The sequence below is a fragment of the Chrysemys picta genome, chromosome 22 (assembly GCF_011386835.1).
Source record: "Chrysemys picta bellii isolate R12L10 chromosome 22, ASM1138683v2, whole genome shotgun sequence".
Taxonomy (NCBI): domain Eukaryota; kingdom Metazoa; phylum Chordata; order Testudines; family Emydidae; genus Chrysemys; species Chrysemys picta.
Genome location: NC_088812.1, coordinates 22362401 through 22387900, shown reverse-complemented (window position 1 = coordinate 22387900; position 25500 = coordinate 22362401). Strand labels below are relative to the sequence as shown.

Here is a 25500-nt window from a genome sequence, read left to right as displayed (position 1 = left end):
TCAAGCCACTCATGATTTTCGAGGGCCTGTCTCAATGCTTCAAGGATTGGGGCAGCAAGGCTGGAGTTAGTATTACGTGTATTATGGTAGTGCTTAGCCTGGGACTGGGTCCCCATTGTACCAGAAAGGTGGCCCCCGGCAAACAGGAGACAGTCCAAGGAGGAATCTTCCGACAGATCCCGGCAGCTCAGTTCCCACCCAGGACCATAGCTCAGGACGTTGCATGAGACTAGACACGTTCACTACGTCAGTTCTCTCGTTACAGCCCTGCCAGCCAAGTGGCGATGGGGAGAGATGCTGACACGCCAAGGCTGACACCCGGACACGAGTGCTGCCGGCCCCTCTCTGATGGTGCGTTGGCGGCACTTCGGCCCCATCCAGCCCTAAAGCGCTTCATGGGCATTCACAGCCCGCATGGCTCCAGCTGCTGAGAAAGGAGCTGCCAGCAGCCCCATTTTCCTGCTGTGGAAACTGAGGCACAGAGCGATTCAGTGCCAGAGCTGAGAATTGAACCTGGATTTTCCCTGTGCCAGTGTAGCCCCTGAACCACTCGGGCACCTGTGCCACAGAGCTGCTGCCAGCTGGGCTGTGCCACACAGATCTAAAGAGGCATCAAAGATAACAGCAGATACAGGAGCTCAAACTACCCCTGGATCCAATCCAGAGCCCATCGCACCAGCAGGACAGCGCCTGCCACCAACGGGAGCTGAGTTGGAACATGCAGTGCAGGATCCAGCCCCCAGCTGGGGACCCATGTGCCAACTTGGGCACCTGAAATCTGGCCCCTAAATCCACATCAAGGCTCCTAAGATAGCTGGCCTGGCTGGCTGGTTCTGCCCAGATTCTGCAGGATCTGGGAATGCTTGTTATTAAGTGAATTATGGTAGCGACTATCAGCCCTGACTAAAATTGAGGCCCTATTGTGCCAGGGGCTGCACAGACCCACAGCGAGAGACGGCACCTGCCCCAAAGGACTCCCAGTCTCAACTGACAAAACTCAAGTAGGGAAACTGAGGCACGGAGCAGGGAAGCGACTTGCCAAATCAGTGGAAAGAACCCAGGTGTTCTGACTCCCACGCCAACACTCTGCTGACTAGACGGCGCTGCCTGCCTATGAATCACAGCCCCTTTGTAAGTCAGGCTTCTCATTTCAGGAGCCTAAGTCTGGATTGAAAATCAGACCCCCCCCCCCCCCAGAGCTCTGGGAAAGTGGGTGGGCACAGACCCAGGGCAGCACTGATGTCTCCCTCTCCCTCCCTCCTTCCCCAGAGGGCAGCTGGACTGGCAGGGCCAAGCAGGGCAAGGAATGCTCCATTTTATTAATCACTTGGCACAAAATGGACAGAAATATTTCTGAAAACGAGGCTGCTCTGCTGGTGTCACAGGTGTGGCACACCTCCCCCACCAGGACATAGGATGCACAGAGGGGCGGGGCACTGAGCACCCAACAGGATGCAGCCCTTTGTACAGCCAGCCACTTAGACAAGAACTCACGACCAACACCCCTCCCCCAGCTGTGGGGATAGAACCCAGGAGTCCGGGTCCCCAGACTCCCCTGCTCTAGCCACTAGACCCCACTCCCTCCCACTGCTAGGATAGAACACAGGAGTCCTAGGTTTGCTTTTTGCCCCGAAGGCATCTAAAGCCAGACAAATGCTCCTTTAAGTGAAAGACATAAGAACGGCCCTACTGGGTCAGACCAAAGGTCCATCTAGCCCAGTATCCTGTCTGCCAACAGTGGCCAATGCCAGGTGCCCCAGAGGGAATGAACAGAACAGGTAATCATCAAGTGATTCATCCCGTTGCCCATTCCAAGCTTCTGGCAAACAGAGGCTAGGGACACCATCCCTGCCCATCCTGGCTAATAGCCAATGATGGACCTGTCCTCCATGAATGTATCTAGTTCTCTTTTGAACCTTGTTATGATCTTGGCCTTCACCACATCCTCTGGCAAAGAGTTCCACAGGTTGACTGTGCGTTGTGTGAAGAAATACTTCCTTTTGTTTGTTTTAAATCTGCTGCCTATTAATTTCATTTGGTGACCCCTAGTTCTTGTGTTATGAGAAGTAGTAAACAACACTTCCTTATCTACTTTCTCTACACCAGTCATGATTTTATAGACCTCAATCATATCTCCCCTTAGCCGTCTCTTTTCCAAGCTGAAAAGTCCCAGTCTTATTAATCTCTCCTTATACGGAAGCCGAAGACTTCGAAGACTCCAAAGCAAAGGACCCCGACCCACATTCCAAGCCACCCCCTCCCCATCCATCCTCCCCTGAACCCCGGGATACCAGGCACCCAGCTCCTGATGCTGCAGCTCCCAGCTCTGAGGTGGATCCCATGCTCCAGCACCACCCACAGCCCAAAGGGGACGCGACTGCGGATGCATCAGTGGCCAGTGGGGGTGGGGAAGGTCATCCTGGAATTTCCCCTGCTCCCAAGGATCAGATCAAGTCTGGATGAAGCTTGGAGGGGGGGCTTACTGGACCCAGGACGACCTGTGACCAGAACAGCTGGGAAGGGGGGGTGGGGGCTTTGGGGCATCTCCACCTGGGATGTGCTGACACTGCAGGCCAGCGGTAAACCCAGGAGCGGCGCCAGGGTTTTTCCCGCCCTAGGCAGGGGTCCTTCCGCACTCCCGGTCTTTGGCGGCAAGTCTGCGGCGGGGGGACCTGCCGCGCTCCTGGTCTTCAGGGCACTTCGGCGGCGGGTCCCGGAGCGAGCGAAGGACCCGCCGCAGAATTGTCACCAAAGACCCAGAGTGTGGAAGGACCCCACGCCGCAGAATTGCCGCCAAGTGCGGCAAAATGCCACCTCCCAAATCCTGCTGCCCTAGGCAACCGCCTAGGTTGCCTAAATGGAAGCGCCGGCCCTGGGTAGACCTGGCCTTGTCTCCAATGGGGGCAGGGTCAGGCCCGGGGAGGGTAGAGCCAGGACACATGCAGGCAATTGCATCCAGCCTTCTGCACTGTCACTAACCACTCAGGACTCCTCTTTGGAACGTTCCCATTCAATGAGTAATGTGGCAGGCTGCTAGGGAACATGAGCGAGAAAAGGGAAGAGACATTTATAGCTTGGCCAGACCAGAATGGGGTTTCCTTGGACAAAGCAAAGACAGCTCCCTAACCTGGGGACCTTCTCCCAACCACGTTCCAAAGGTCTGTCACAATGGAACTATGCAGAGCTGCGTGCACGCTCGGGCAGATGGCCCTGCCTTGGATCTGCTCTGTTCCCATGGGGAGAGGGGGAGGGCAGCTGCTGCTCCTGGAGCCCAAAGTCAAGCGACTTGTCCACATCCAAACAGCTGGTCAGTCGCTAATTGCAGTGCAGAACGGCGACAGCACACACACAGGAAGGCTCCTGCAAGCCCCACCGTTCAGCACATGTACAACCAGTCAGGCCAAAGCCATGGAGCACATCGCATCGGAGATAACCCAGCCCAATGGGACCTTGGGCATCTAATACTGGAGACAGCCCCTAGAAGACAGGGAGGTGAGGGAAGATGCTGCACCAGGGCACTTGCCTCCAACCCTGAGATCAGGCCAAAAGAGAGCAGCCCAGAAGCAAAGGGGGTCAACACACGTCCTCATGGTAGAGGATTTTATTAGTCAGTTCAAGCAAGAGCTTGGCTAGGCCAGGACACAGACATGCAGAGGACATGCCTCCAGGGGAGGGGGGGATGCATTTACTGCAAGATTTTTCCACACACTGCCAGTTGGACTTAGCAGAGTCTCAGTGAAGCATGGCTTCACCTCCTCACGAATACTGCGTCTGAGCAGGACGTGTGACAACACACAGCAGAGACTGGAAAAGCCACCTAGTCCAGCCCGGTCCCAGTGGGAGGGGACCGTGGAGTCAGACAGCACCGGGGCAATCCCAGAGGCTCATTCCTGGAGTGGGAATGCACTGTGCTCTCCAGAGGGTCAGCCCATCCCTCTCTCCAGAGGCTCCATAATCCTGCTGGCCCAGGTCCCACCATCCTCTCCTGGAGTGCTGCCAGCCAGTGCAAGGGCTCCATCTTCCTGCCTCTCTTGCTACCAATTCAAAACACCACAAGGTGAAACCCATCCTCTCAGTACCAAGCTTGCGTGCCTGACACTGGCCTCAAACCCCTGCACTGCTCATGCAACACTGCACCTTTCCCTGGCATGTCCTAGCCGAGCAGCTCAAAGCACTTTACTTTTAACTCAGCCTCACCGCCCTCTCGTACAGGTGGGGAAACTGAGGCACAGCAAAGGGAAGGGACTTGCTCAAGCTAGTTTCCCTTTGAGCCTCTTCCCCAGAAGGGCTGTGAGGATTAGTTAACGAGCAGTGCAAAGCCCCCCACCACCCTGAGAGAGCAGACAGCAGGTTACTCTATTTGCTGTTAACCCCCTGCATCATATCTGCAGCTCCCTTTGCCCAACATGCCTGGAGTTCTCCAAGGAGAGCAGTTGACTGCAGCCGTGCCAGTGCATCCCCGACAGCCCCTTGGTGGTGACTTGCATCCCCCCTCCCCTGGAGGTGTGTAAAGGTGTGTTGGGAGGGGGGGTGTCCTTCCCCCACTCCAGGCCATGCTCCTCTCTCCCTCAATCCAGCTTGGGGGGCATGAAGTGCTGTCACTGCTGAGCTGCACGCAGGAGCCGCTCTTCATGCTTCTTCCGCATCCTCTCCTTGAAATCTTCCAGCTCCTTCCTCTGAGGCATAGACAGAGGGGAAGGGTCAGGGTCAGTAAGCATTACTGTTCACCTGCTTCATGCCCCCATAGCACAGCCCCACAGGTACCATCTCCCTCCCAGGTCTCCTTAGAGCCAGATGCACAGCTGGTGGAGGCGTGAGAGATCCTGCTACCCTCTAGTGGTTAGAGGGTGACTCAAGAAATCAGCCCTGATGCTGCTGCAGCTAATGGAGCCAGGTTAGCATTAATCTCTTACTGGTGGGGAAGGAAGGACACACAGAGCCCCTCATGTTCATCCCAAACCTCCAGGGGCTGGACAAGTTGCTTCTTCAAACCCCAGCTGAGTCCTGGGATGGGCTCAGACTGGGACAGCTACAGAGCACCTGGAGACACCAGATAACTCCCTGGTCACGCACCACAGCTGGGGAAGGGTCGAAGCAGCTGGGTCTTTGCCAGACAATGCTCTGAAGGCAATGGGGAGGAGAGCTCTATCCTTCTGCTCTGCCAGAGACAACCTATCCCAGCAAGGCCTTGCAGGTGATGGCACATGGCTGCGTGTCACCTAGGGGTGTAGATGCAACCCCCCAATGGCTGTTAATCCCAATGACCTGCAGTGGGCAGGATAGCTGATGTCACGCGAGAGAGGGGCTCAGCAAAGCCTCCACAGCTGGGACATGTCCTCAGCAAGGTTCATGGGGGGGCAGTACACTCACCTGGTGGTCATCATCGGGTGGGTAGATCTCCCTCTGTGGAAACAGAAATGCAGGCACCTGTGAGGATTACCAGCTGGGGGGGTGCCAGGGCCAGTCTTACCCAGCAGGGGAGCTAGTGCCATTACTGGCACAGATGACAAGGAGAAATGGATGCAACAGACCCTGCTGGGATGTCTGCCATCTCCACCCCCCTTAGCAACAGCTCCTAGGCAGGTCTCTCGCCTATCAGAGGTGGGGAAGGAGCAGGGCATGGCAAACGAAGACAATGCAGCTGTTTGGTCAGCTGTAGAAAATGCCCTCTACAGATGTCACTTCCAACTCCTCCCCATGAGTTCTGACTGAACCCCTCCGTTGTTCTAACCACTAGCCCACACTACCCTCCTAGAGCTGGAAACAACCCGAGAGTCCTCCCCTCACAGTACCTGCATGAATCACTAGCTTGCACTCTCCTCCCAGAGCAGAACACCATGCTCACCTTCCTTTTGATGACATATTCTTCGAAGTACTCTGCTTGGTTGGAGATCCAGAACATGGCAACAGGGAAGGACAAATACAGAACCATCTGCAGAGGAAGAGAGGAGAGGGGGAACATGTGGCCCAAATTAAGGGGAACACTGAATTGAGCTTAAACAAGGATGGCCTTGCATGAAATCCCAGGTACTACACAGCCCAATTAAGCAAAGCTTCTGCAAAGCACATGGCAGTGATGAACTCAGTGCAGCTTCACTTCAGCTATGTCCACACTACAGACCCTAGGCCAGCATAGCTCCAAGCGTAGATGGAACATACAGCGACAGGACTTTTTCTGCTGGTGTTGGAACACCAACTCCCCAGACAACATTAGCTCTGCTGACAGAGGTGCTCTTCCATCGACATAGCTGCCTCTACATTGGGAGTTTTGTTGGCATAGCTCTGTCACTGGGGGCTATGGGTTTTTTCACATCCCTGACTGACATAGCTATGCCAGTGTAAGTTTAAGTGCAGACCAGACCTTAGCTTTGATCAAGCCACATTAAAATGTATTGGTCCAGGAACTTTGTGTGCATGGGTCTTTTCTTTTAAAGTCTCTTCCTTTCCTCTGGGCCCATGCAATAGCTAATGATAGCTTAGACATCTGCTAAGATGATCCTCACACGTGTCTGGACCAACAGCATTTTGCAACGCTATTGCCAAAGCATTTTCCCCTTAGGAGGAAGGACCTGGCTGTATGTTTTTTACGGAGACATTTTATACACTTGCTGAACAGTGCCTTAACATTTCATGAGCTGAAAATGGAGCAAATTGAGAGAGCATGGGGGAATCCCCGTAAACCTGCTGCCACCAAGCGAACCCACTGCAATGCCACCCAATCCCCGGGGCCATGATGGTGGAGTCCCATCCCTCTCCTACCACAAAGGCACACCACCCCTAGGGAAAAGGGGTGGGGTGGGAAGAATTCCTCCACCCTCCTGTTGAGCTGCCCAATGTCTCAGGCCATGCTGAATCCTGCCACTCTACTAATCTTCAAGGCTGCCACTGAGTATTTGCTTTGACCCGCGGGCCTGTCTGCTGCTTCTCTGGGATGCCCTCTAGTGGGGATTTTCCATTTTAATGATTTAACCTCCTCCGTCCCCTGCCCCAGCAACAGGGGCAAGTAGCCAGCCCTAGACTCTCCTTCCCTTCCCTTCAGAGGCTCTCAATGCTGGCCCCTTGGCTCCAACTAGTCAGGTCTTTCTATGGCACCCATCACCCTGGTACCAGGACACCCCAGAGAAGCACCAATGAGCCCCGGCCCCAACCATAGACCCCCCCCCCCACTTGCCCCAGCCCCATCATGTTCCCTAAAGGGCTTCTCTGCCGCTACTACGACTCAACCCCCCTCCTCCAGCCTCCCTGCGCCTCCCAGGGTCCGTTTCTGCCACTGACCCGAAACACCTCCAGTTTCACCCCCATCCTGTCTGCTATGCCCCAGCTACTCTTCCGCCCTCCCTCTCTCTCTCTCTCTCTCTCAGGGCCTCACTGGCCGCTAGCTTCCGCTCTCCCACACCGCAACAAACGCGATGCTGATTGGTCAAGGAGCAGCATCAGCTTCGGTCATTGGTGAAGAACTCAGCGAGGAGGGCCCCCCTCCCCGATTGCCGGAGTAAAGATGGCGTCTGGCCGGAAATGGCCCCTGAAGGTGGCGCTTCACCGGAAGTGCGGCCCTCTTAGCCAATAAGCGGTTTCCCCGCGAGATGGCAGCCCCCTGACACGGAGAGAGTGCGCCGCGCCGTTTGCGTCATCGCCGCGCGCCGGGGCCTGTCGGTGTCTGTGTGTGTGGGGCGCAGGGTCTGGTGTAGCCGCGATGCCGGAGCTGGAGGAGACGCCGGTGGCCGCCGGCGAGGGGAAGCCGGACCTCTTCTTCGTGAGTGCCCGGCCGTGTCATGTCCTCTCAGGCCACCGTAGCCTACAGCGTCCCCCTTCCCCTCGGCCTGGGCTCGCCCCGCCCTTGGGTTCCCTCTAACTCACCCCCTCGCTGCCCCCAGACCCCCGTGGCCAGGGAGCCCCGCCTCTTAGACCCAGCCCCGCCCCCTTCCTCCCCATGGACCCAGCGCGCCCCCCCTCCCCCCCCCCACGTGCTGCCTCCCATAGACTCAGACCTGCCCCCTACCAGCCTGGGGCCCGTTGTCCGCCTCCCCACTGTGCGAGGAAGGGTTCGATCGGTCACACAAGGGCAGAGCTCTGGGTTTGCACAGTTGGACCCTAGAAAACTCAGGGACTCTCAAGTGTACATGCCTGTCATTGCCAGGTGCTGGAGCAACTCTTGTGCCATGATTCCTCGCCCAGCCCTCAGCCCTGGAGCTGTGGTGCAAGGGTCGGCCCCACACTACAAGAAGGATGTGGAAAAATTGGAAAGAGTCCAGCGGAGGGCAACAAAAATGATTAGGGGGCTGGAGCACATGACTTATGAGGAGAGGCTCAGGGAACTGGGATTGTTTAGTCTCCAGAAGAGAAGAATGAGGGGGCATTTGATAGCAGCCTTCAACTACCTGAAGGGGGGTTCCAAAGAGGATGGAGCTCGGCTGTTCTCAGTGGTGGCAGATGACAGAACAAGGAGCAATGGTCTCAAGTTGCAGTGGGGGAGGTCCAGGTTGGATATCAGGAAAAACTATTTCACTAGGAGGGTGGTGAAACACTGGAATGCGTTACCTAGGGAGGTGGTGGAATCTCCTTCCTTGGAGGTTTTTAAGGCCCGGCTTGACAAAGCCCTGGTTGGGATGATTTAGCTGGGAATTGGTCCTGCTTTGAGCAGGGGGTTGGACTAGATGACCTCTTGAGATCCCTTCCAACTCTGATATTCTATGATTCTATGACATCTCAGCTTGGCTCTCTGTCTGGTTTTAATGGTACCCTCCAATACCAAGCTAGTGTGTGTGCAGTTCTGAGCAACTCTGCAATAACAACCAGTGTACAGGTACAGCCCTAGTTTTCCTGAGCAACCCTGTAGTGACAAGACAACATTTGCAAAGCCCTGGCCCTTCTAGGCAATCCTACAATAATAAACCAGTACGTTTACATCCCCAGCCCCATGTTAACAAAACAGGTTGCCAGCCTGGAGGAAGCAAACACTGAATGAGGAAACAGGTTGTAATAAACAGAGGAAAATGAGTTTTAAAAGTTTGGATTCCCTTGGTGGTTTCCCTACTAAACAGACTCTGAGTTTCAGAAGCGGTGCTGCTAGTGCCTGGAGGTTCCTGGGCATAAAGGAGAGGCCTGGGCTCTGCCTCTAACCCCTTCCCCTCCCACATGCAGGAGGAGGAGGATCTGCAGTACGAGGAAGAAATCCTGCGCAACCCCTTTTCTGTCAAGTGCTGGATCCGCTACATTGAGTTCAAGCAGAACGCTCCCCGGCATGTGCTGAACCTGATCTACGAGAGAGCCCTCAAGGAGCTGCCAGGCAGGTATGTGGCTGGGAGCGAAGACATGGAGAACTCTTTGGGCATGTCTATGTTGCAATAAGAGGTATGACAGCAGCATGTGTTGACACGCCGGAGCTAGCGAGCTTGATAACAATGGCAATGAAGCTAGTCACTCAAATACGTACCCGGGCTTGTGGGCTCACTTGTACAACCAGCGCTGCTGTTGTTCAAGCTCACTAGATGGAAGGTAGCTTCTCTGTTGACGCATTCTGCAGTCACACCTTTGATCGCAGTTGTAGACATACCCTTTAGGAGCTCACAACTACTGTGATCTCATGTGGGAAGCACTACAGAGAAGTGCAGGTGCACTGGATATGGGCAGCTCCCGGCTACCACATGCCTAGCCTCTCCCAGCAGGAGGCTCTGTGAGGGCCAGGACAGGAGCGCAGGCTACAGAAACCTCTGGTAGTGACAACTCCATGGTGTTTGCAGTTACAAGCTGTGGTACAACTACCTTAAGCAGCGCCGGAAGCAGGTGAAGAACAGGTGTGTGACTGACCCCGGCCATGAGGAGGTGAACAACTGCCATGAACGTGCCCTCGTCTTCATGCACAAGGTATGGGGAGGCCCGGGACAGATGAGCGGCAAAGCCACTGGGCTTGATGATGGTAGATGAAGGCTCCCTGGTGAGGGCAGGGTTGTTGGAGGCTTTCTGCATGGCCCTGTCCCCAACCATGGACAGCCCCTGCCCCAGGCTCTGGCTGCCCTTGTAGATCACCCAACCATGAACCCCTTGTGTCCTGGACCTCATCACCAACCATGAACTCCTCCCACACCTTAGATCCCTGCCTGCCTGTTCTGAGTCCCATGTGTCTCCAGAATGGGCATAGCCTGGGCTCCCGCAGGGCCAGCTCCCCCCATGCCATCACTAGCCAGCTTGCATCGGCACTGACCAGGTCTCATTGTGCTCAGCTTGCTAACGGGCTGGGGGCCAGCAGGAAGCTGCCTTGGACACAGCAAGCTCATTTTATGTAACCCCACTGGTGGCTGTCAGTCACTTCTGGCCTCGGGCTGGGTTGGAACCAGCAATTTCAAGGCACAAGGCTCTGTAGGGTTCTCTTGAGGATTCACCTCCAGGGCCTTGTCTGCTCATTGCTCTGGCTAGAATGAAACAAACAGGAGGGGAAATCCAAATACCAGGTGAGGTACCCACGTTGTCGGGGACAGGGCTTCCCCCTTTAGGGAGAAGGGGGTTTTGTCTTTAGGGACAGCAGTGCCATAGCATGGCAGTATAACCATGATGGCAGGAGTCGGGCCCTGCCCGTGGTCCTGCTCTAGTAAGCAATCCTACCTCTTGAACTGGCAGATGCCTCGGATCTGGCTAGATTACTGCCAGTTCCTCATGGACCAGTGCCGGATCACCCGCACGCGCAGGACCTTTGACCGGGCGCTCCGGGCGCTGCCCATCACACAGCACCATCGCATCTGGCCCCTCTACCTGAAGTTTGTGCGCTTGTACCCCCTGCCCGAGACGGCTGTGCGAGTCTACCGCAGGTACCTGAAGGTAAGGGCGCCAGCCTCCCTGATCTTTTTTCTTTGCTGAGCTGCCCCTCTTTGAACAGTCTCCTCTGGGTTTGCCTGTCTCTGCACAGTGGAGCCGCAACATTGGAACAAAGGCCTTGGAGCTTCTGTTCCTCATAGAGTCAAAATCCAGCCCTAACCCCGCCCACAGCTGCAGGGTGTATTGCAATGGAGGCAAACGGATTGGAGGGGATGGCTGAGTGACCTGCCTAGGGTCATGCAGGGAGGCTGAGCCAGAGCAAGGAATTGAACCAGTGTCTCCTGATCCCAGGTTAGCACCCAAACTTCTGCACTGTCCTTCCACTTGTCCCTGCCCCAGCTAGCTGTGGTACCTCAGGCAAATCACTTCCCCTATCTGTGCCTCAGTTTCCCTTCACAGAGGGGGCCTAGTGAACTGTAAAGTGCTTGGAGATGAGGGGGGCAGTGTTAACCTGCAAAAGCATGGGGGGGATTACCCGTTTAGCTGCCACGTGGACATCACTGGAAATGCTGTACTTATATCTGTGTAATGGTGATGTTAGTGTCTGTGCCAGAATCTCCCTGCTCTAGGGCTAGGGCCTTGTGAGGGGCAGGGGGTGCTGGGTTGCCTTTAGTCATAAGGCTGCCAGACTGGGTCAGGCCTAGCTATAACTAACCTAGTATCCCATCTCCGACAGTGGCCTGAGCTAGCGCTCTGGGGGAGTGTACAGAACAGGGCAATTATGGAGTGATCCACCGCGGTCTACCACTCCCAGCTCCTGGTAGCCCATGGTTTAGGGTCACCACGAGCGTGGGGTTGCGTCCCGGACCATCTTGGCTAATAGACACCAATGAACCTATCCTCCATGAACTTTGTGGGAGCCCAGTTCCCTGGCTGGGATGATTTAGTTGGGGATTGGTCCTGCTTTGAGCAGGGGGTTGGACTAGAACCTCCTGAGGTCCCTTCCAAACCTGATCTTCTATGTTCATCCCCGTGGTGTGTGCTGCAGCTGAGCCCCGAGAACGCCGAGGAGTACATTGAATACCTGCGCTCCATTGACCGGCTGGACGAGGCTGCCCTCCGCCTTGCCACCGTGGTCAATGACGAGAGGTTCGTCTCAAAGGAGGGGAAATCCAACTACCAGGTGAGGTGCCCATGCTGCCAGGACGAGGCTTCCTTCCTGAGGGGGCAGCTGTGCCAGTCATCCACCCCATTGCTCATAGCCCCTCCCTTTAAGGATGGCTTGTGCCCCAGCCCCTTTGCCAGTCCCCCAGAGCACTGTCCCTACGTAGGGTCTCTCACATCCTGGAATGTGCCAGTTGGGGCAGCAGGAGTGAATAGTGGGGCTGGGCACCAGACCTTAGCCTGGAGCCTGGGCCCACAGTGTTAGGAAGTGGAGGGGATGGGCTAATTTGTGCAAACCAAGCCCAGGGCAGGAACTGGAGTAGCCCTCATGGTGTGTGCTCCCACATGGGCACAGTAGTCGTGGGGGACGGGCTAGATGGGTCTCAGGGCCTGGGAGCACCTGGTGGGTGCTGAGTGGCCTGTGTAGCCTTGCCCTGCTGCCTGATGTCTCATCTCCCCTCCAGCTGTGGCACGAGCTGTGTGACCTCATCTCCCAGAACCCTGACAAGGTGAAGTCCCTCAATGTTGGGGCCATCATTCGCGGAGGCCTGACCCGCTTCACCGACCAGCTGGGCAAACTCTGGTGCTCCCTGGCCGACTACTACATCCGCAGCGGGCACTTTGAGAAGGTACCTTGGGGGGTGGGCGAGGCCAGCACTGGGAGCTCGTAGGGATGGGCACTGTTCCATGCAGACTGCTCTGTGAGTGGCACTAGCTGCTGACAAAGGCTTTCCCATTGCGAGGGGCAGCTGGTGTTTAATCTGGTGGGCGCAGGGGTTAAAAGTCCTGGGGAAGCAACGACCCAGGAGGTTGCATGGCTGGGTGCAGCGGGGGCCCCCAAAGGGTTAGTGAATCATGCGAGGAGAGGACAGAAACCAGGTGTGGTGGAGTGGGAGAGAGAAGAAGGAAGTCTCCACCTGAGGCTCGGATCCAGGAGCTGCATGGGAGAAGGCGCTCTCTCCAGCCACAGCCATAAGAGGCACCGAAGCTGGTGCTGGGTGACTCATGGAGGGGAAGTTACGGGAGCCAGGGACGGTTGAGCTGAATCTAAGAGGGGTTTTGAAACACAACGGGTGACGTTTGAACTGGATCCTGAAATGGGGGGAGGGGGCCTGGGGAACTGGGAGGGAGGTGCTGGGGGAGGGTACTGCAAAGACCAGAGCAGTCTGGTGGGGGAGGAGGGAAAGGGAAGCAGGCTGGGGGAACTCCTCACAGCCTCCCTCCCCTGCCCCCCACGGAGCTTCCCTGGCTGCAGAGGGATGGTGGGGGGCAGGGGAGGGGGGGCTGTGAGGAGTTCCAGCCCAGCAGGGATGCAGGGTGTCTGAGTTCACCGCCCCAATATGGAAAGCAGCTGGGCTTCCCGGCTCACTCAGGCACTGGGGTAGCTCCTGTTTGTCTAGCCAGTCTCATCTGGCAGGAGCCCAAAGCACATCTTTGGAGGGATCGCTGCCCTGGTTCTGGGTGTGCCTGCCTCTGGGGTGGAATATGACAGGGGTTAAAGAGCGCACAGAACACTACGTGGTCACTGATGAGCCCATGATGTTTCTCAGCTTTGAGGATATTTGTACTAGCCTCTAAAATATAGTTATGTCAATATCTAGGGCCTCCACTAGCAACGGCTTTGCCAAGTTCATATACTGAACAATCACCTTGTGAGCATTTACTTTAATACATGGCCTGACTTTGGTTCACAGCCTCTGGTTCAGGCCTTAAATTTTTTTGCACCAGGCCCAATGCTCCAGGCTCTTTCTTTACTACAAACAGTTGCTGCACCCCACCCCAGGAGCAGCCACATCTCAGTACCGGGCAAGGGACCAAACAGCCCCCACATTTCGCCCCCACAGGTGGCTGCATCTCAGCGCCAGGCAAGGGATCCCTGTATAAACTGTCCCCCATACTCCACCCCATAGATAGCACTGAGATGCAGCCGGGCAAGGGCCCGTTAAGGCTTATCAGGGTGGAGGGGCGATAGCTCCCATTTCTCTCCTGGGAACTGGCTTGGGGGGCTCTTGTGGGGCAGGGAGCGTGTGGCCCTGCTCACGGTGCCGTGTGTCTCAGGCACGGGACGTGTACGAGGAGGCCATCCAGACGGTGATGACGGTGCGAGATTTCACCCAGGTGTTTGACAGCTATGCCCAGTTCGAGGAGAGCATGATTGCAGCCAAGATGGAGACCACCTCTGAGCTGGGGCAGGAGGAGGAGGGTGAGTGGGGGGTTGGGCCCTGCCTGCGAGTAACATGCAGCGCTCCCCATCAGGGATTGGCCAGCCCAGGGAGGCAGAGCCCCAAGTGGGGCCCTGGGGGGTAAGGGGGTAATGCTGATTTCTGCAGTTACACCACTTACACCAGGACTGCATTTGGCCTCCAGACTCTGGCAGCTGATTGCTCTTCATGGGAAGCACAAATGAGCGCTCGGAAGGGGTGGAGGATAGTAAGACCCTGCTAGGCCCAGTGGGTAGAGCTGGGAGTCAGGACTCCTGGGTTCGAGTCCCAGCTCTGGGAGGGAAGTGGGGAGCTGGGACTCAGGACTCCTGGGGTCACGTCTCTGTGCTTCTGTTCCCCCGTGTAAGACAGGGATAACTAGTCCTTCCCCTTGGCGTTTCCTGGGGTCTGAGGCTGGAGGTGCATGTGCCTTGATTCCTGTCTGTGCACGCTCTAATATAAGAGGGGGTAGAAATGGGAGCTATTAAACCCCTTCCCCTCCACTCCGCCACCTGCTCCCCCACCCCTGGCTTGGAGGGCTGCAGTGTCCTTGCACTCCGGGTCCGATCCAGTGCTGGTGGCTCATGGCATGCTGGGTCTGAGGCAGGTCACAGACAGGGCAGGGTGCTGGGTGATTGGTTCGTAGTCCAGAGTGGGGTGGGAGGACCCTGCTGAGTTGTCCTAGGAGGCCGGGGGTTCTTGGTGAGGGGGAGAGCTGGGGTGTCTAGCCTCTGGCAGTGTATCAGCTTGTCGCCCCCCTGCTGTGGGGGGCCCAGGCCCGGCAGGGACACTGGGGCAGTGGCTAATCTGCCTGTGCCTCTCCCCACTACAGATGATGTGGACCTGGAACTGCGCCTGGCTCGCTTTGAGCAGCTGATCACACGGCGCCCCCTGCTGCTCAACAGCGTGCTGCTGCGCCAGAACCCCCACAACGTCCACGAGTGGCACAAGCGCGTGAAGCTCTACGAGGGCAAACCCCGAGAGGTAGGGCCAGCTCATCCCCCGGGGGAGCATGCAGGGGCCATCCCCCTGGGGCTCTGCCTTGTCATCCCAGTGACGACCACCCCCCACCCCCACCCCCCGTGGCATCCTGGGGGAGTTGGGAGATGGGCAGAGATGCAGCTGCCTCTGGGGCATGGGGAACGAGGGAGCTGTTTATACAGGGACTCCTCATCTGGTGTTGAGATGCAGCTGCCTCTGGGGTAATGGGAAGGGGCTGGCTTTACAGGGATCCTGTGCCTGGTGCTGAGATGCAGCTATCTCTGGGGTGGGACAAATCTCCCCTGCTAATCAGTGCTGCACGAGGCTGATGCACGCTGTAGTGTGATGGACTTGGGGCGCAGGATTGAGCAGCATGGCTTGGTATGGGTTCATGGCTCAGGGAGTGGCTGAGACACCAGGTGTGTGGTCTGCGGAGCTCTGAAAAGCCCAGCCTGGCATGGCTGAGCCCTCTGGTGGGATTTGCTTGGGAAATAGCCCCAGGGAGAGGCTGGTAAGTGGTTTGGGTGAGTCAGGACACCCGAGTTCCCTGTACTACCACACACTCCCTATTCTCTCTGGCAAGTGGCACCGTTGTTCTGTACCTTGGTTTCCCTGTCTCTAAGATGAGGGTGGTCACCGCGTCCTTGGGAAGCGGCGGGGGTGAGAGTTGCTGGCTATGCAGTGTGCTGGGCTGCCCAAGAGGGCGCTGTAGTGGGGGGTGCAGGGCTGATGTGCTACACAGCTGGCACTGCCCTGGGCCCTCCTGCCCCAGGCGGGGTCAGTGCATTTCCCAGCTATGCACGTCTCCCTCACTATGCCTGTTCACCCCGACCTGAGCTCAGTGGATTCACGGGATCAGTGCTACGGCCCCAGCTTTGGAACAGTCCCTCGTAGGAGCCTTCCCTTGTGCCAGACCCCCTCAAGCTGTCATGCTTCCTCCAGGGTGAGCCCCATGGCTTCACTGCCTCCGGAGCTTGGGCCTTGGGGTTTCCGCACCCCTGCGTCACCCCACGAGCTCCATTCAGTGAGTCCCACAGGGACAGACCCCATGGGGGATTCATGACCTCACACAGCGTTGTCAGAACAGTCGGGGTTATCAGTCACCCTGAAGGCAGCATGGGGAGTCCGTAGTCAGCACTGAGATTAAAGCACAGACCCTCCTGCTCAGCCCAGAGCCCAGCCGAGCTGGAGCGAGCCCCTTTGTTCAGGCTCTATCTGACCCTCCATCAACCTTGCTCAACCCCAAGCGAGAGCCCCTGACTCCTTCCAGCAGCCACCCCACCTCAGACCTTGGCAGTCCTTTGATCTCCAGCTGGGGGGCTGCTGTTCGGCTTCCCTAAGGAGAGGTGGGGAAGTCCCTCCTTGGGTGCTAGGTGTCAACGGCCTAGAATTTGGAGTTCCCATTGACTTCTCAGATGCTCCACTGCCATGGGGAATAAGGCCCCGGCAGCTAGGCAGCACCTCCAGCCATCTACTAGCCTGCCCCGAGAGCAACCAGACTCTTTCCACTCGGTGGGAAACTGAGACAGGAGCAGGACTCACAAACTATTCCCACTTCGTCCCATCTGGCAGTGGGTGTAAGTGGCTGCGCAAGGAGTGGGGCAGCAAGGACTTGTCTTGTCTTTGGGCATCTGTCCAGAGCATTAAAACAGCTGGGGCACAGGGAATGGCTACAGGCACTGGTTCTGATCTGGCTGGGGCAGGGGATGAGGGTGAGGGGCCGTGTCGCTGGTTCTGATCCAGGCTCGAGCCCAGGGCATGGGAATCCAGGCTGGGAATGACTGAAAGCTGCTCCCATTGCATGACTGTGTGGTGTGGGCGGATTTCGGTCCATTTCCTCATCACTGGGTTCTGTGAGATCACCAGGGAGACTCACTTGCCCCAGTGAGGAGCCAAGGGAAACAGAACTCCACCCTGACCCCTAGAGAGTGCCCCTCTGGGGCAGGGGGAGGGGCTGGGTGGGCCCTGCTGTAGCAGCTCTGTTGGCAAAGGCCTTCAGCAGAGCATTCCCTTCTCCCGCTGGGTCCACCACTGGCGCCCACCTGCCCCCACAGATCATCAACACCTACACGGAGGCCGTGCAGACCGTGGACCCCTTCAAGGCCACCGGCAAGACACACACACTCTGGGTCTCCTTCGCCAAGTTCTACGAGGATAATGGGCAGATTGAGGACGTGAGTGTTGCTGGGGGCGCGGAGTGAGAACGGCCAAGAGAAGCTACCCCTCTCCATGCCCTGGGCCAGGGGACTCATCGGGAGGTTGGGGTGCGGGGTGGTAGGCCCCTCATCCTGAGGCATCCCCCAAGAGGGCTCATGTTTCCAGCAGTGGCTGCTAGTGGGGGTTAAACTGGGCAAGAGCATCGGCCAAGCACCTGGAGAGAGATGCCAACCATGGGGGGCCAGGGCAGAGGGGTCTGTGAGGGAGGGTTTCTGCCTGGCTGGGTGATCTGTGTCTGGGCCCATGCCGGAGCCTGGGGGAGGGAATGGGCCGAGCTCCTGCCACAGCTCCGGGGAGTGGGCTGGCCTGGGGCTGGAGGGGGCGGGGTCAGCTTGTGCTCCATCTGATTCTGCCTCCCTCCCCTTCCCCAGGCCAGGACCATATTTGAGAAAGCCACCAAGGTGAACTTCAAGCAGGTGGACGACCTGGCCTGCGTGTGGTGCGAGTACGGGGAGATGGAGCTGCGCCATGAGAACTATGACCAGGCCCTGCGCATCCTCCGGGTGAGCCCAGCCCTGCTGGGCACGGGGGGGGGGGAGGGGGGGTGATGGGAGTGGCAATGTGGGGTACGAGGGCAAGCACCAGGCAACCATCCCTCCGGCTGCTGGAGAGTCCTGGGTGGGTAGAGGAGAGAGGAACATCTTAAGGTTAAGGCCCAGGCTCCACGGTTCCACTCCCAGCTCTGAGAGGGATGGGGATTGGGTGGAGGGGAGCAGGAACCAGGACTCCTGGGTTCCACTTCCAGCTGTGGAAGGGGCAGGCGGTCTAGTGGTTCGAGTGTGGGCTATGCTTTGCTGGGGACACAGTGAGTGATGGTGAGAAGCTGCCTGCGTGGTGCCTGCCAGGGGATGTCACGGGTCCCTGAATCACCCTGCCCACTCGGTTTGCTGCTGGCAGTGAAATCCTGGGCACAGGGTTCGCTGCCCCCACTGAGTGCCCTCCTCTCTTGCCCCACAGAAAGCCACGGCCATCCCAGCCAAGAAAGCAGAGTACTTCGATGCCTCGGAGCCCGTCCAGAACCGTGTGTACAAGTCCCTCAAGGTCTGGTCCATGCTGGCCGACCTGGAAGAGAGTCTGGGCACCTTCAAGGTGAGGATACCCACCCTTGTCAGGGGCCAGGTCCCGAGGGGGGTCACGGAGCCGGGCCCTAGCTGCTATCCGGCAGAGGAACTGGGGGAGAGAGGGGGTGGACTCCACTGAGGATGGTGCCAGGCTCAGCCTGCACCCGCCCCTGCCCATCCTGCTGGGTCACCTGGATCGCTGCAGCATGCCAGCCCTTACTGTAATCCACCTAATAATGCTGCCGGCCTGGTCTTCTCTCCTAGTCCACCAAAGCGGTGTACGACCGCATCCTGGACCTGCGCATCGCCACGCCCCAGATCATCATCAACTATGCCCTCTTCCTGGAGGAGCACACCTACTTCGAGGAGAGCTTCAAGGTGCAGGGGAGCTCCGTTGTTAAGGGCAAGGGAGGGTGGGACTTAGCTGGGCTCCGAGAAGCAGAGTTGGGGTGGGGGGCGGGGGGAGGTACTGGTGGGCAGGGCTAGCAGAGAGCCCCTGATTGGCAGGTGTTTGCCCAGTGAGGGAGGGGCTGCAGATCTGGCTGGGTCAAAAGGGCTCTGAGGTGGCACCGTGGGAATTAAAGGGTTAATGTGCAGATCTGGGGTGGGGGGGTGCGATTGCTCCCAGGGGGGTCATGGAAGTGCCCCCAGTTGCTGCCAGGCGTGAGGGCTCCAGGGGGACCCAGGCAGCCATGCTCACACTCCTCCCTCGGCAGGCCTACGAGAGGGGCATCTCCCTGTTCCGCTGGCCCAACGTGTACGACATTTGGAACACCTACCTGACCAAGTTCATCGACCGCTATGGCGGCAAGAAGCTGGAGCGTGCCCGCGACCTCTTCGAGCAGGCGCTGGACGGCTGCCCCCAGAAATATGCCAAGAGTATGTTGCGGGGGTGGGGGGAAGTGTTCTCTGGCTCCCAGATATGAGGGCATCCTGGCATCAACTGCCATGTGGCGCTGTCTGGCCAGCATTCCAACCGCACTGGTGCCCAGTCCTGTCTCCAAGCCGAGGGGAGCCCTGGCGGATGGGATACTGAAGTGGGGAGCCCAGCCCCACTGGGCCCTGTGGCTCCATGTGGACTCGGGCATAGACTGCTGTGTGGCAAAGAGGGCCTGAGACTCTGGGCAGTGGCAGGGCCAGCACCCCCATATGCAGCCCCCCTGCCAGCCAGCTTTGCCTCTACCCCAGTGGTGCTGCGGGTTTCTGATTTGATTCAGTCACCCTGTGGCCTGATGTCCCTGTACTAGGGCCCTCAGTCATACCCTGTGCCAGCCGGCCCCTGACTCACCCTGTCCCCACAGCCATCTACCTGTTGTATGCCAAGCTGGAGGAGGAGTTCGGGCTGGCGCGGCATGCCATGGCGGTGTATGAGCGGGCCACGCGGGCCGTGCAGCCCTCGGAGCAGTACGAGATGTACAACATCTACATCAAGCGGGCGGCCGAGATCTACGGGGTCACCCACACCCGCAGCATCTATGAGAAGGCCATTGAGGTGAGGTGAGGTGAGGTAGGGGGCAGGGCTGGTGGAGCTTTCCCTCTCCCCCCTCACACATGGGCCTAGAGCAGTGCCCCCACACCAGTATGCCAGTGCATTGGGCTGTCCTAGGCCCCTTCCTGCCATTCAGTAGCAGAAACCCCTCCCAGCCCTCCTGCACCCACATCCCATGGGCCAGTGCTGAGGAGCCCCGGACCCATCCAGCAGGCAGTGAGAGGCCTGGGCTGGCTGAGGTCCCAGCGCTGGATGGTAGCAGGGGCGCTCGGGCGGCAGAGATGGGCACAGACAGCACTGGGCCGAGCCCCAAACACCCCTGGCACTCTGCAGCCCAAGGCTGTGAAGCCACGAACCCGGGATCTTGGGGGGAGGAAGGGGGGAGAGGCCTGTTCTGAGCCGCAGCCTGCAGGGAGCACACTGGGGTGGGGCCGGGGGCATGGCAGCGCATGCTGTGAGGTCCATCTGTCCATCCATCCCCCCCAGGGTGCGATGGGGGTGGGGCTGGTGGGATTCAGGGCACTCTCTCCCAGGTACTGTCAGACGAGCACGCCCGCGAGATGTGCCAGCGCTTTGCCGACATGGAATGCAAGCTGGGTGAGATTGACCGGGCCCGGGCCATCTACTCCTACTGCTCGCAGATCTGTGACCCCCGGGTAAGGGCCCTGGGCAAACGTGGGTTGGCAGAGTAAGCCTGGGGGTGGGATTGTCCCCTACAGTCTGGTCCCTGACACTACCCTCCTCAGGCTTGGTTTCCCTGCTACTCTGTCCAGCCAGGGGGCTTTGGGCCCTGCTAGAGGGGTCAATTTCCCTGGAGGAGGCTGGGAGATGGCCAGTGTCACCCTCACTCCTGGAGCTGGCAGTGGAGGGCTCGACCCTTGACCCCCCCCCACTTGGCACTACAGTGACCCGGAGTGCCCACCCTGTGCCCCCTACCCCTGGCTATGGTGGGGATGCAGCAGTGCTGGACATGGGCCTCCCGCCAGACCAGAACCAGGGTGGGTGGGGGTGTCTCGGTGTGACTGCTGGAACCTGTAGCCCTGGAGTGAGTGGGGAGGGGCTTGACTGTGATAGGGCCCCTATAAATGGGTGCAGGGCTCCCCCTCTGCCCTTTTCTGGGCATTACTGCCACATCACCAGCCCCAGGACAGCCCTGGGCTAAGTCTGGCTCTTTAGGGGTGGGGCTCCCTGAGGCCCCACCCACACCGGGGGCGAGTCTTGCAGACCATGGAGCTAGAGGGGTGGTGGTTTAGTACCCCAGGAGTGGCCCAGCATCCTGCCCCCATCTCCAGTAAGCCTGAGCCCTGGGGGAAGATGGCCTCTGAGCTGGGTGGGGGTGGTCTAGTAGCAGTTACTGGCGTGAGGGGATGGGTAGGGCAGGCCATGGGGGTGGGCACCGCAAGGCTCACTCCCGTTGTCCACCCCCAGACCACAGGCTCCTTCTGGCAGACATGGAAGGACTTTGAGATCCGGCACGGGAACGAAGACACAATCCGGGAGATGCTGCGCATCAAACGCAGCGTCCAGGCCACCTACAACACCCAGGTCAACTTCATGGCCTCGCAGATGCTCAAAGTCTCCAGTAATGCCACGGGCACCGGTAAGCAACCCCTGCATATGGTGGGAGCCTTGGGGCCACCTGTATCCCACCCTGAGGGCTCCCTGGCATTCACCCTGCTGTCTGGTTCCAGTGTCAGACCTGGCGCCGGGGCAGAGTGGCATGGATGACATGAAGCTGCTAGAGCAGCGGGCAGAGCAGCTGGCGGCCGAGGCAGAGCGGGACAAACCCCGGGCCAAGGAGAAGATCCTCTTTGTCAGGTCTGTAGGCATAGGGCAGCTTGTGGTGACTACACCTGCCATCGTTCATGCTGGGGCTCGGCTCCCCTGCCTTATAGCCAACAATAGCTCTGATGTGCCCCTTGCCCAGGGCCCAGTGTGCCAGGGCAGCCTGGGGCTGAAAGCCAGGCTGGCTTCTCACCAGCTGAGCCCGTAACCCCCAACCACCCTCACTGCTTGGCGCTGCCCTCATCCCTTCCCTGCTGGCTGGGGCTGGCACCCACGGCATAGCCAGCCATAGCCCCCTGCACACTGGGGGGAGCCTGTCCTAGGCCTAAACTCCTGTGGGGAGCTGTGGATGGGGGTGGGCACAGTGGGGGCCCAAGACTGTTTCTGGAGCAGCTGGCATAGGGAGGACTTGCTCACTCCCCTCCCCCCCTGCTATGTTGGCAGGAGCGATGCGTCACGCAGCGAGCTGGCCGCACTCTCCAGGCAAGCGAACCCTGACGAGATCGACATTGACGAGGAGGAGGAGGACGGGGGTGAGAGCGAGGAGAATGAGCCTGATGGTAAGGGGGGGGGGGGGTGCGCAGTTGTGGCTGGGGGAGGGGCCTAGTGTAGCTGGATACGTCCTGCCCCTCAGGCTGAGGATGGGAGAAGGGCAGGGTCTGGGTCCTGGCTGGAGGGGGGCGCCCCTGGGTGCCGGCTCACCACTGACTCACCCTCCCCTTCTCCCTGCAGAGGTGCAGCTGGAGCAGCAGAGTGTCCCCTCAGCTGTGTTCGGGGGGCTGAAGACCGACTGAACTGGAACTGGGGGCAGCCAGTGGGCACCATGGATCCTGCTCCCCTCCTGGACTGCAGGCAGAGGAGTCTGGACTTTGACTGATCCCCTAGAGCATGGGCTGAGTGTCCATCCCCCTGGGGCTGGCTGGAGCCATGCCCTGTCCCTCACCCAGGGGAACACTGCTGCCCTAGTTCTTCTGGGGCTGTAGGCCAAGCAGGTTCCCTGAGTTCTGGGCTCCCTCTCCCCCTTGGGCGGTGGGGCCCTGGCTCCTAGGAGGGAGGGGGTAGGGTGGGGTAGGACCCTGCTCAGGGCCATTGGCAGGAGGGTGTGGAGCCAGCCTGCCCACCCCTCCCCCATGAAGCACTTTGGGGGCCTGGCTTGTTAAGGGGGGAGGGAGCCAGTCCTGGATCTGGGCTCAGGCCTGGGACCCATCTGGTCTGCACCAGCTAGTGAGTGGGGTAAACCATGTGCTTGGTGCTCTTCCCCCACTGCTGCCATGGCTGGGGCATGGGTGGCCACACCTCTGGCTCTGGTGCGGGGAGAGGGGGAGTACCCCCCCAAAGGGGCTCCTGTGTCTGAGGCAGGGTGTTTTACTATAAATGTTTCTTTTTCTAACCCTTGCTGGGCTCTCATTGCTCAGGGCACAGCTCCAGGCAGTGGGCTGCCACCCCCTAGCACTCTGGCCTCTCTTCTCCTCCCCACCCTGTGCTGGGCAGGGACAGGGTGACCGTTCACCCTGGGTGAGGTAGCTCCCTGGCCATGGGCTCCAGCAGCTCAAGCCTGCAGGGCCAGAGCCTGGGCTTGCCTTGGGGGAGGCCTACCCCTCCCCCCTTGCACAATGCTATTGTAGGGCAGGGCTGGGGAAGAGGGACCCTGTTCTGGCCAGGCCTAGCCAAGCCCTCAGTGCAGGAGGGATGATGGGGGGGGGGGGGGGGGGGGAAGGGGGGGGGAAGGGGGGGGTTGGAACTGAGCAGCAGCCCAGGCACCTTTGAGTATTAGGGTTAAACATGCTGGTCAGGAACCAGTTCTGCCCCCTCCCGACCAGCTGATACAGGGTGAGGCTGTATCAGAGCAGTTCTTGCTGCTGTGTGTGTGTGTGTGGGGGGGGGGTGTAGAGTCACTGCAGCCCAGGAGCCACCCCCCAAAAAAAGCATTTTCCACATGCAGCCCTTAGCCCCTGCTCTGAGCACCAGCAAAGGCTTGGCCTGCAGCATGTGGGAGGGGTGGGGAAGAAGTTTGTTTTTCCATCATAAAACCACAAGGAAAAATTTTCCATGTAGGATTCAACTGAAACCAGAGGCTGCCCTTGGAGTCCTGATCCCAGGGCCCCTGCTCTGCCCTACTTGACTCACCCTTCCCCAAGCTGGGCCTAGCACCCAGGCTCCTTGACACCCAGCTCTCCTGTGCACTGGGGCAGCAGGGGGAGGCTGCTGGCCTGGGTATCTGCTGCTCTTCTGATGAGGAACCAGGCAGAGACTGAAGCTCGTTTAAAGTTACTTTATTAAGTGACAGGGTGAGGGCCCTGCAAGCTCATTACAGCATTGCCCAGACCCCCCCCCACCCCAGGGGGCTATCACCTGACCAGGCCCAGCTCCCCTGCTCCCTAAAAGGGAGCAGGCCCTAACCAGGGGCACAGGCAGCAGCCACCTGGGCTAGGAGGGGTGGGGGAGCCATGGGCACTGGGAGTCCTGCTCCCTGGGGCAGCTACAGGTGGGCTCAGGCCATGTCCCCTCCCCCCCAGGGCCCATGGTACCTAGTCCTGTGCCCAGCACCCTTCCTGCAAGAGGGAATATTCAACACAGAATTCGATTGTGGTAGAAGCTCAGAAGATACAAAATAGACAAGACATGAAGGAAGAGACAGACACCCCCCACCTCCACCCTCTATCCCTCCCCCACCCCCACACCAAGCCCATCCCGCTTATCAAATGCAACTCACTATATACAAATCATTGCAAAATCATTTAAATAGCTCAATCTCTGTATAGTTATGTATAATGTACACAGCCCAGGGGCCAGGCCCTGATCCACACATCATGGAGGGAGGGGGAGAGACATGCCCCTGGGGTGCAGTCTGACATTCAGATGGTGAGGGGGGGGGGCAAGACAGCAGAGTAGCCAGCCATGGGGCAGGGCCAGACCTTACCAAGTCAGTTCTCTCCCCTGTGCCCTTTGACCCCATAGTTTGTGTATTTGGCAGTTCCCAGGATAAGCCCTTGCTGGGCCCTGCCTGGGCACACAGCCGGGGCACAGGGGTCCTGCAGCAGCAGCTGTGTGAAGGATTAGCTCAGCTCAGAGGCCAGGAGAGGTTATTTAGGGGTGCCTGGCTTCTTAGGGGTGCCTGGCTTCTTGGTCTGCCAGAGGTGGCCCTGGATGGTGATGGCATCGACGCTCATGGACATGGTCTTGGCAGGGATCTGGGTGAAGCGCTTGCGGTCCGAGTTGTACTTGTAGATGCCTTCGATCATGGCCTGGCTGATGGTGCGGGGACCATAGCCTGTCAAGCGCGTCAGCTCCTCCGTCTCCCCTGCCGGTGTGTAGAGTGCCCGGAACTGGCAGCTGGAGTCTCGGAACAGGATCAGGAAGTGATGGGCCTTGCTCTTTTCCATCTCCTGGGGAGCAGGGGAGGGATTAGAGACCAGACAAGCCCTCAGCCCTATAACACAAGAGCCCCCTCCCCCTTCACCCCCCAGCCATACCCCCGTGGGGCCATCTCTTCAGCCAAAAGGTGCACCCAGTCACCTCCCGCTCTCGGATAGGGGAAGTAAGGGGTTCTCCCCCCCCCCTCACCTCCAGGATCTTGTTCTTGTGGGGCTCGTTGACGCGGCCAGCCAGGCAGCAGTGTGACAGCGCATTGTGGATGATGTGCTTGTTGGACTTGGCGCTTGGCTCTTTATACAGCTTGGGCCCTGCCAGGGAGAGTTGGTTAGAGCTAGATCCAGTGACCTAGGAACTGCCCCACCAGGCTCTGCCCCCAGGGGACCTCCCACTGGGCTCCAGCCAGTCAGACCAGCCCAGGCAGTTCTAATCAATGTCCATGGGGATGGAGGTGGCAGCTAGAGGTGTTGGGGAGAGGGGT

At 58.7% G+C, this 25500-nt stretch overlaps 3 protein-coding genes across 7 annotated transcripts in view; 1 reads left to right on the top strand and 2 right to left on the bottom strand.

Annotated features, from left to right (window-relative positions):
- Positions 1 to 3572: 3572 nt before the first annotated feature.
- Positions 3573 to 7396, bottom strand: LOC101931463 (protein PET100 homolog, mitochondrial). Its single transcript, XM_005312756.4, has 4 exons — positions 7276 to 7396; positions 5846 to 5932; positions 5371 to 5403; positions 3573 to 4676 (listed from the first exon to the last, which is right to left on the bottom strand). Exons 1-4 carry the CDS (start codon positions 7300 to 7302, stop codon positions 4599 to 4601), a joined length of 225 nt encoding a protein of 74 aa, XP_005312813.1. The 5' UTR covers positions 7303 to 7396; the 3' UTR covers positions 3573 to 4598.
- Positions 7397 to 7561: 165 nt separating this feature from the next.
- On the top strand, positions 7562 to 23037 carry XAB2 (XPA binding protein 2). Its single transcript, XM_005312758.4, has 19 exons — positions 7562 to 7753; positions 9142 to 9290; positions 9741 to 9864; positions 10615 to 10812; positions 11798 to 11932; positions 12378 to 12542; positions 13972 to 14116; positions 14947 to 15098; positions 17150 to 17269; positions 17684 to 17815; positions 18270 to 18401; positions 18638 to 18751; positions 19090 to 19252; positions 19675 to 19865; positions 20396 to 20518; positions 21291 to 21462; positions 21554 to 21680; positions 22092 to 22207; positions 22380 to 23037. The coding sequence occupies exons 1-19, from the start codon at positions 7694 to 7696 to the stop codon at positions 22439 to 22441; spliced, it is 2580 nt and encodes an 859-aa protein (XP_005312815.1). The 5' UTR covers positions 7562 to 7693; the 3' UTR covers positions 22442 to 23037.
- Positions 23038 to 23904: 867 nt separating this feature from the next.
- The window catches only part of CAMSAP3 (calmodulin regulated spectrin associated protein family member 3), a 40439-nt gene continuing 38843 nt past the window's right edge, over positions 23905 to 25500 (bottom strand). For all 5 annotated transcript variants that reach the window (XM_008176602.4, XM_024113034.3, XM_024113033.3 and 2 more), the window contains 2 exons: positions 25212 to 25330; positions 23905 to 25033 (listed from right to left, as the gene is read on the bottom strand). In XM_008176602.4, coding sequence (XP_008174824.2) covers positions 24731 to 25033; positions 25212 to 25330 — 422 coding nt within the window. In that variant the 3' untranslated portion in view covers positions 23905 to 24730. The remainder of the gene's footprint in view (positions 25034 to 25211; positions 25331 to 25500) is intronic.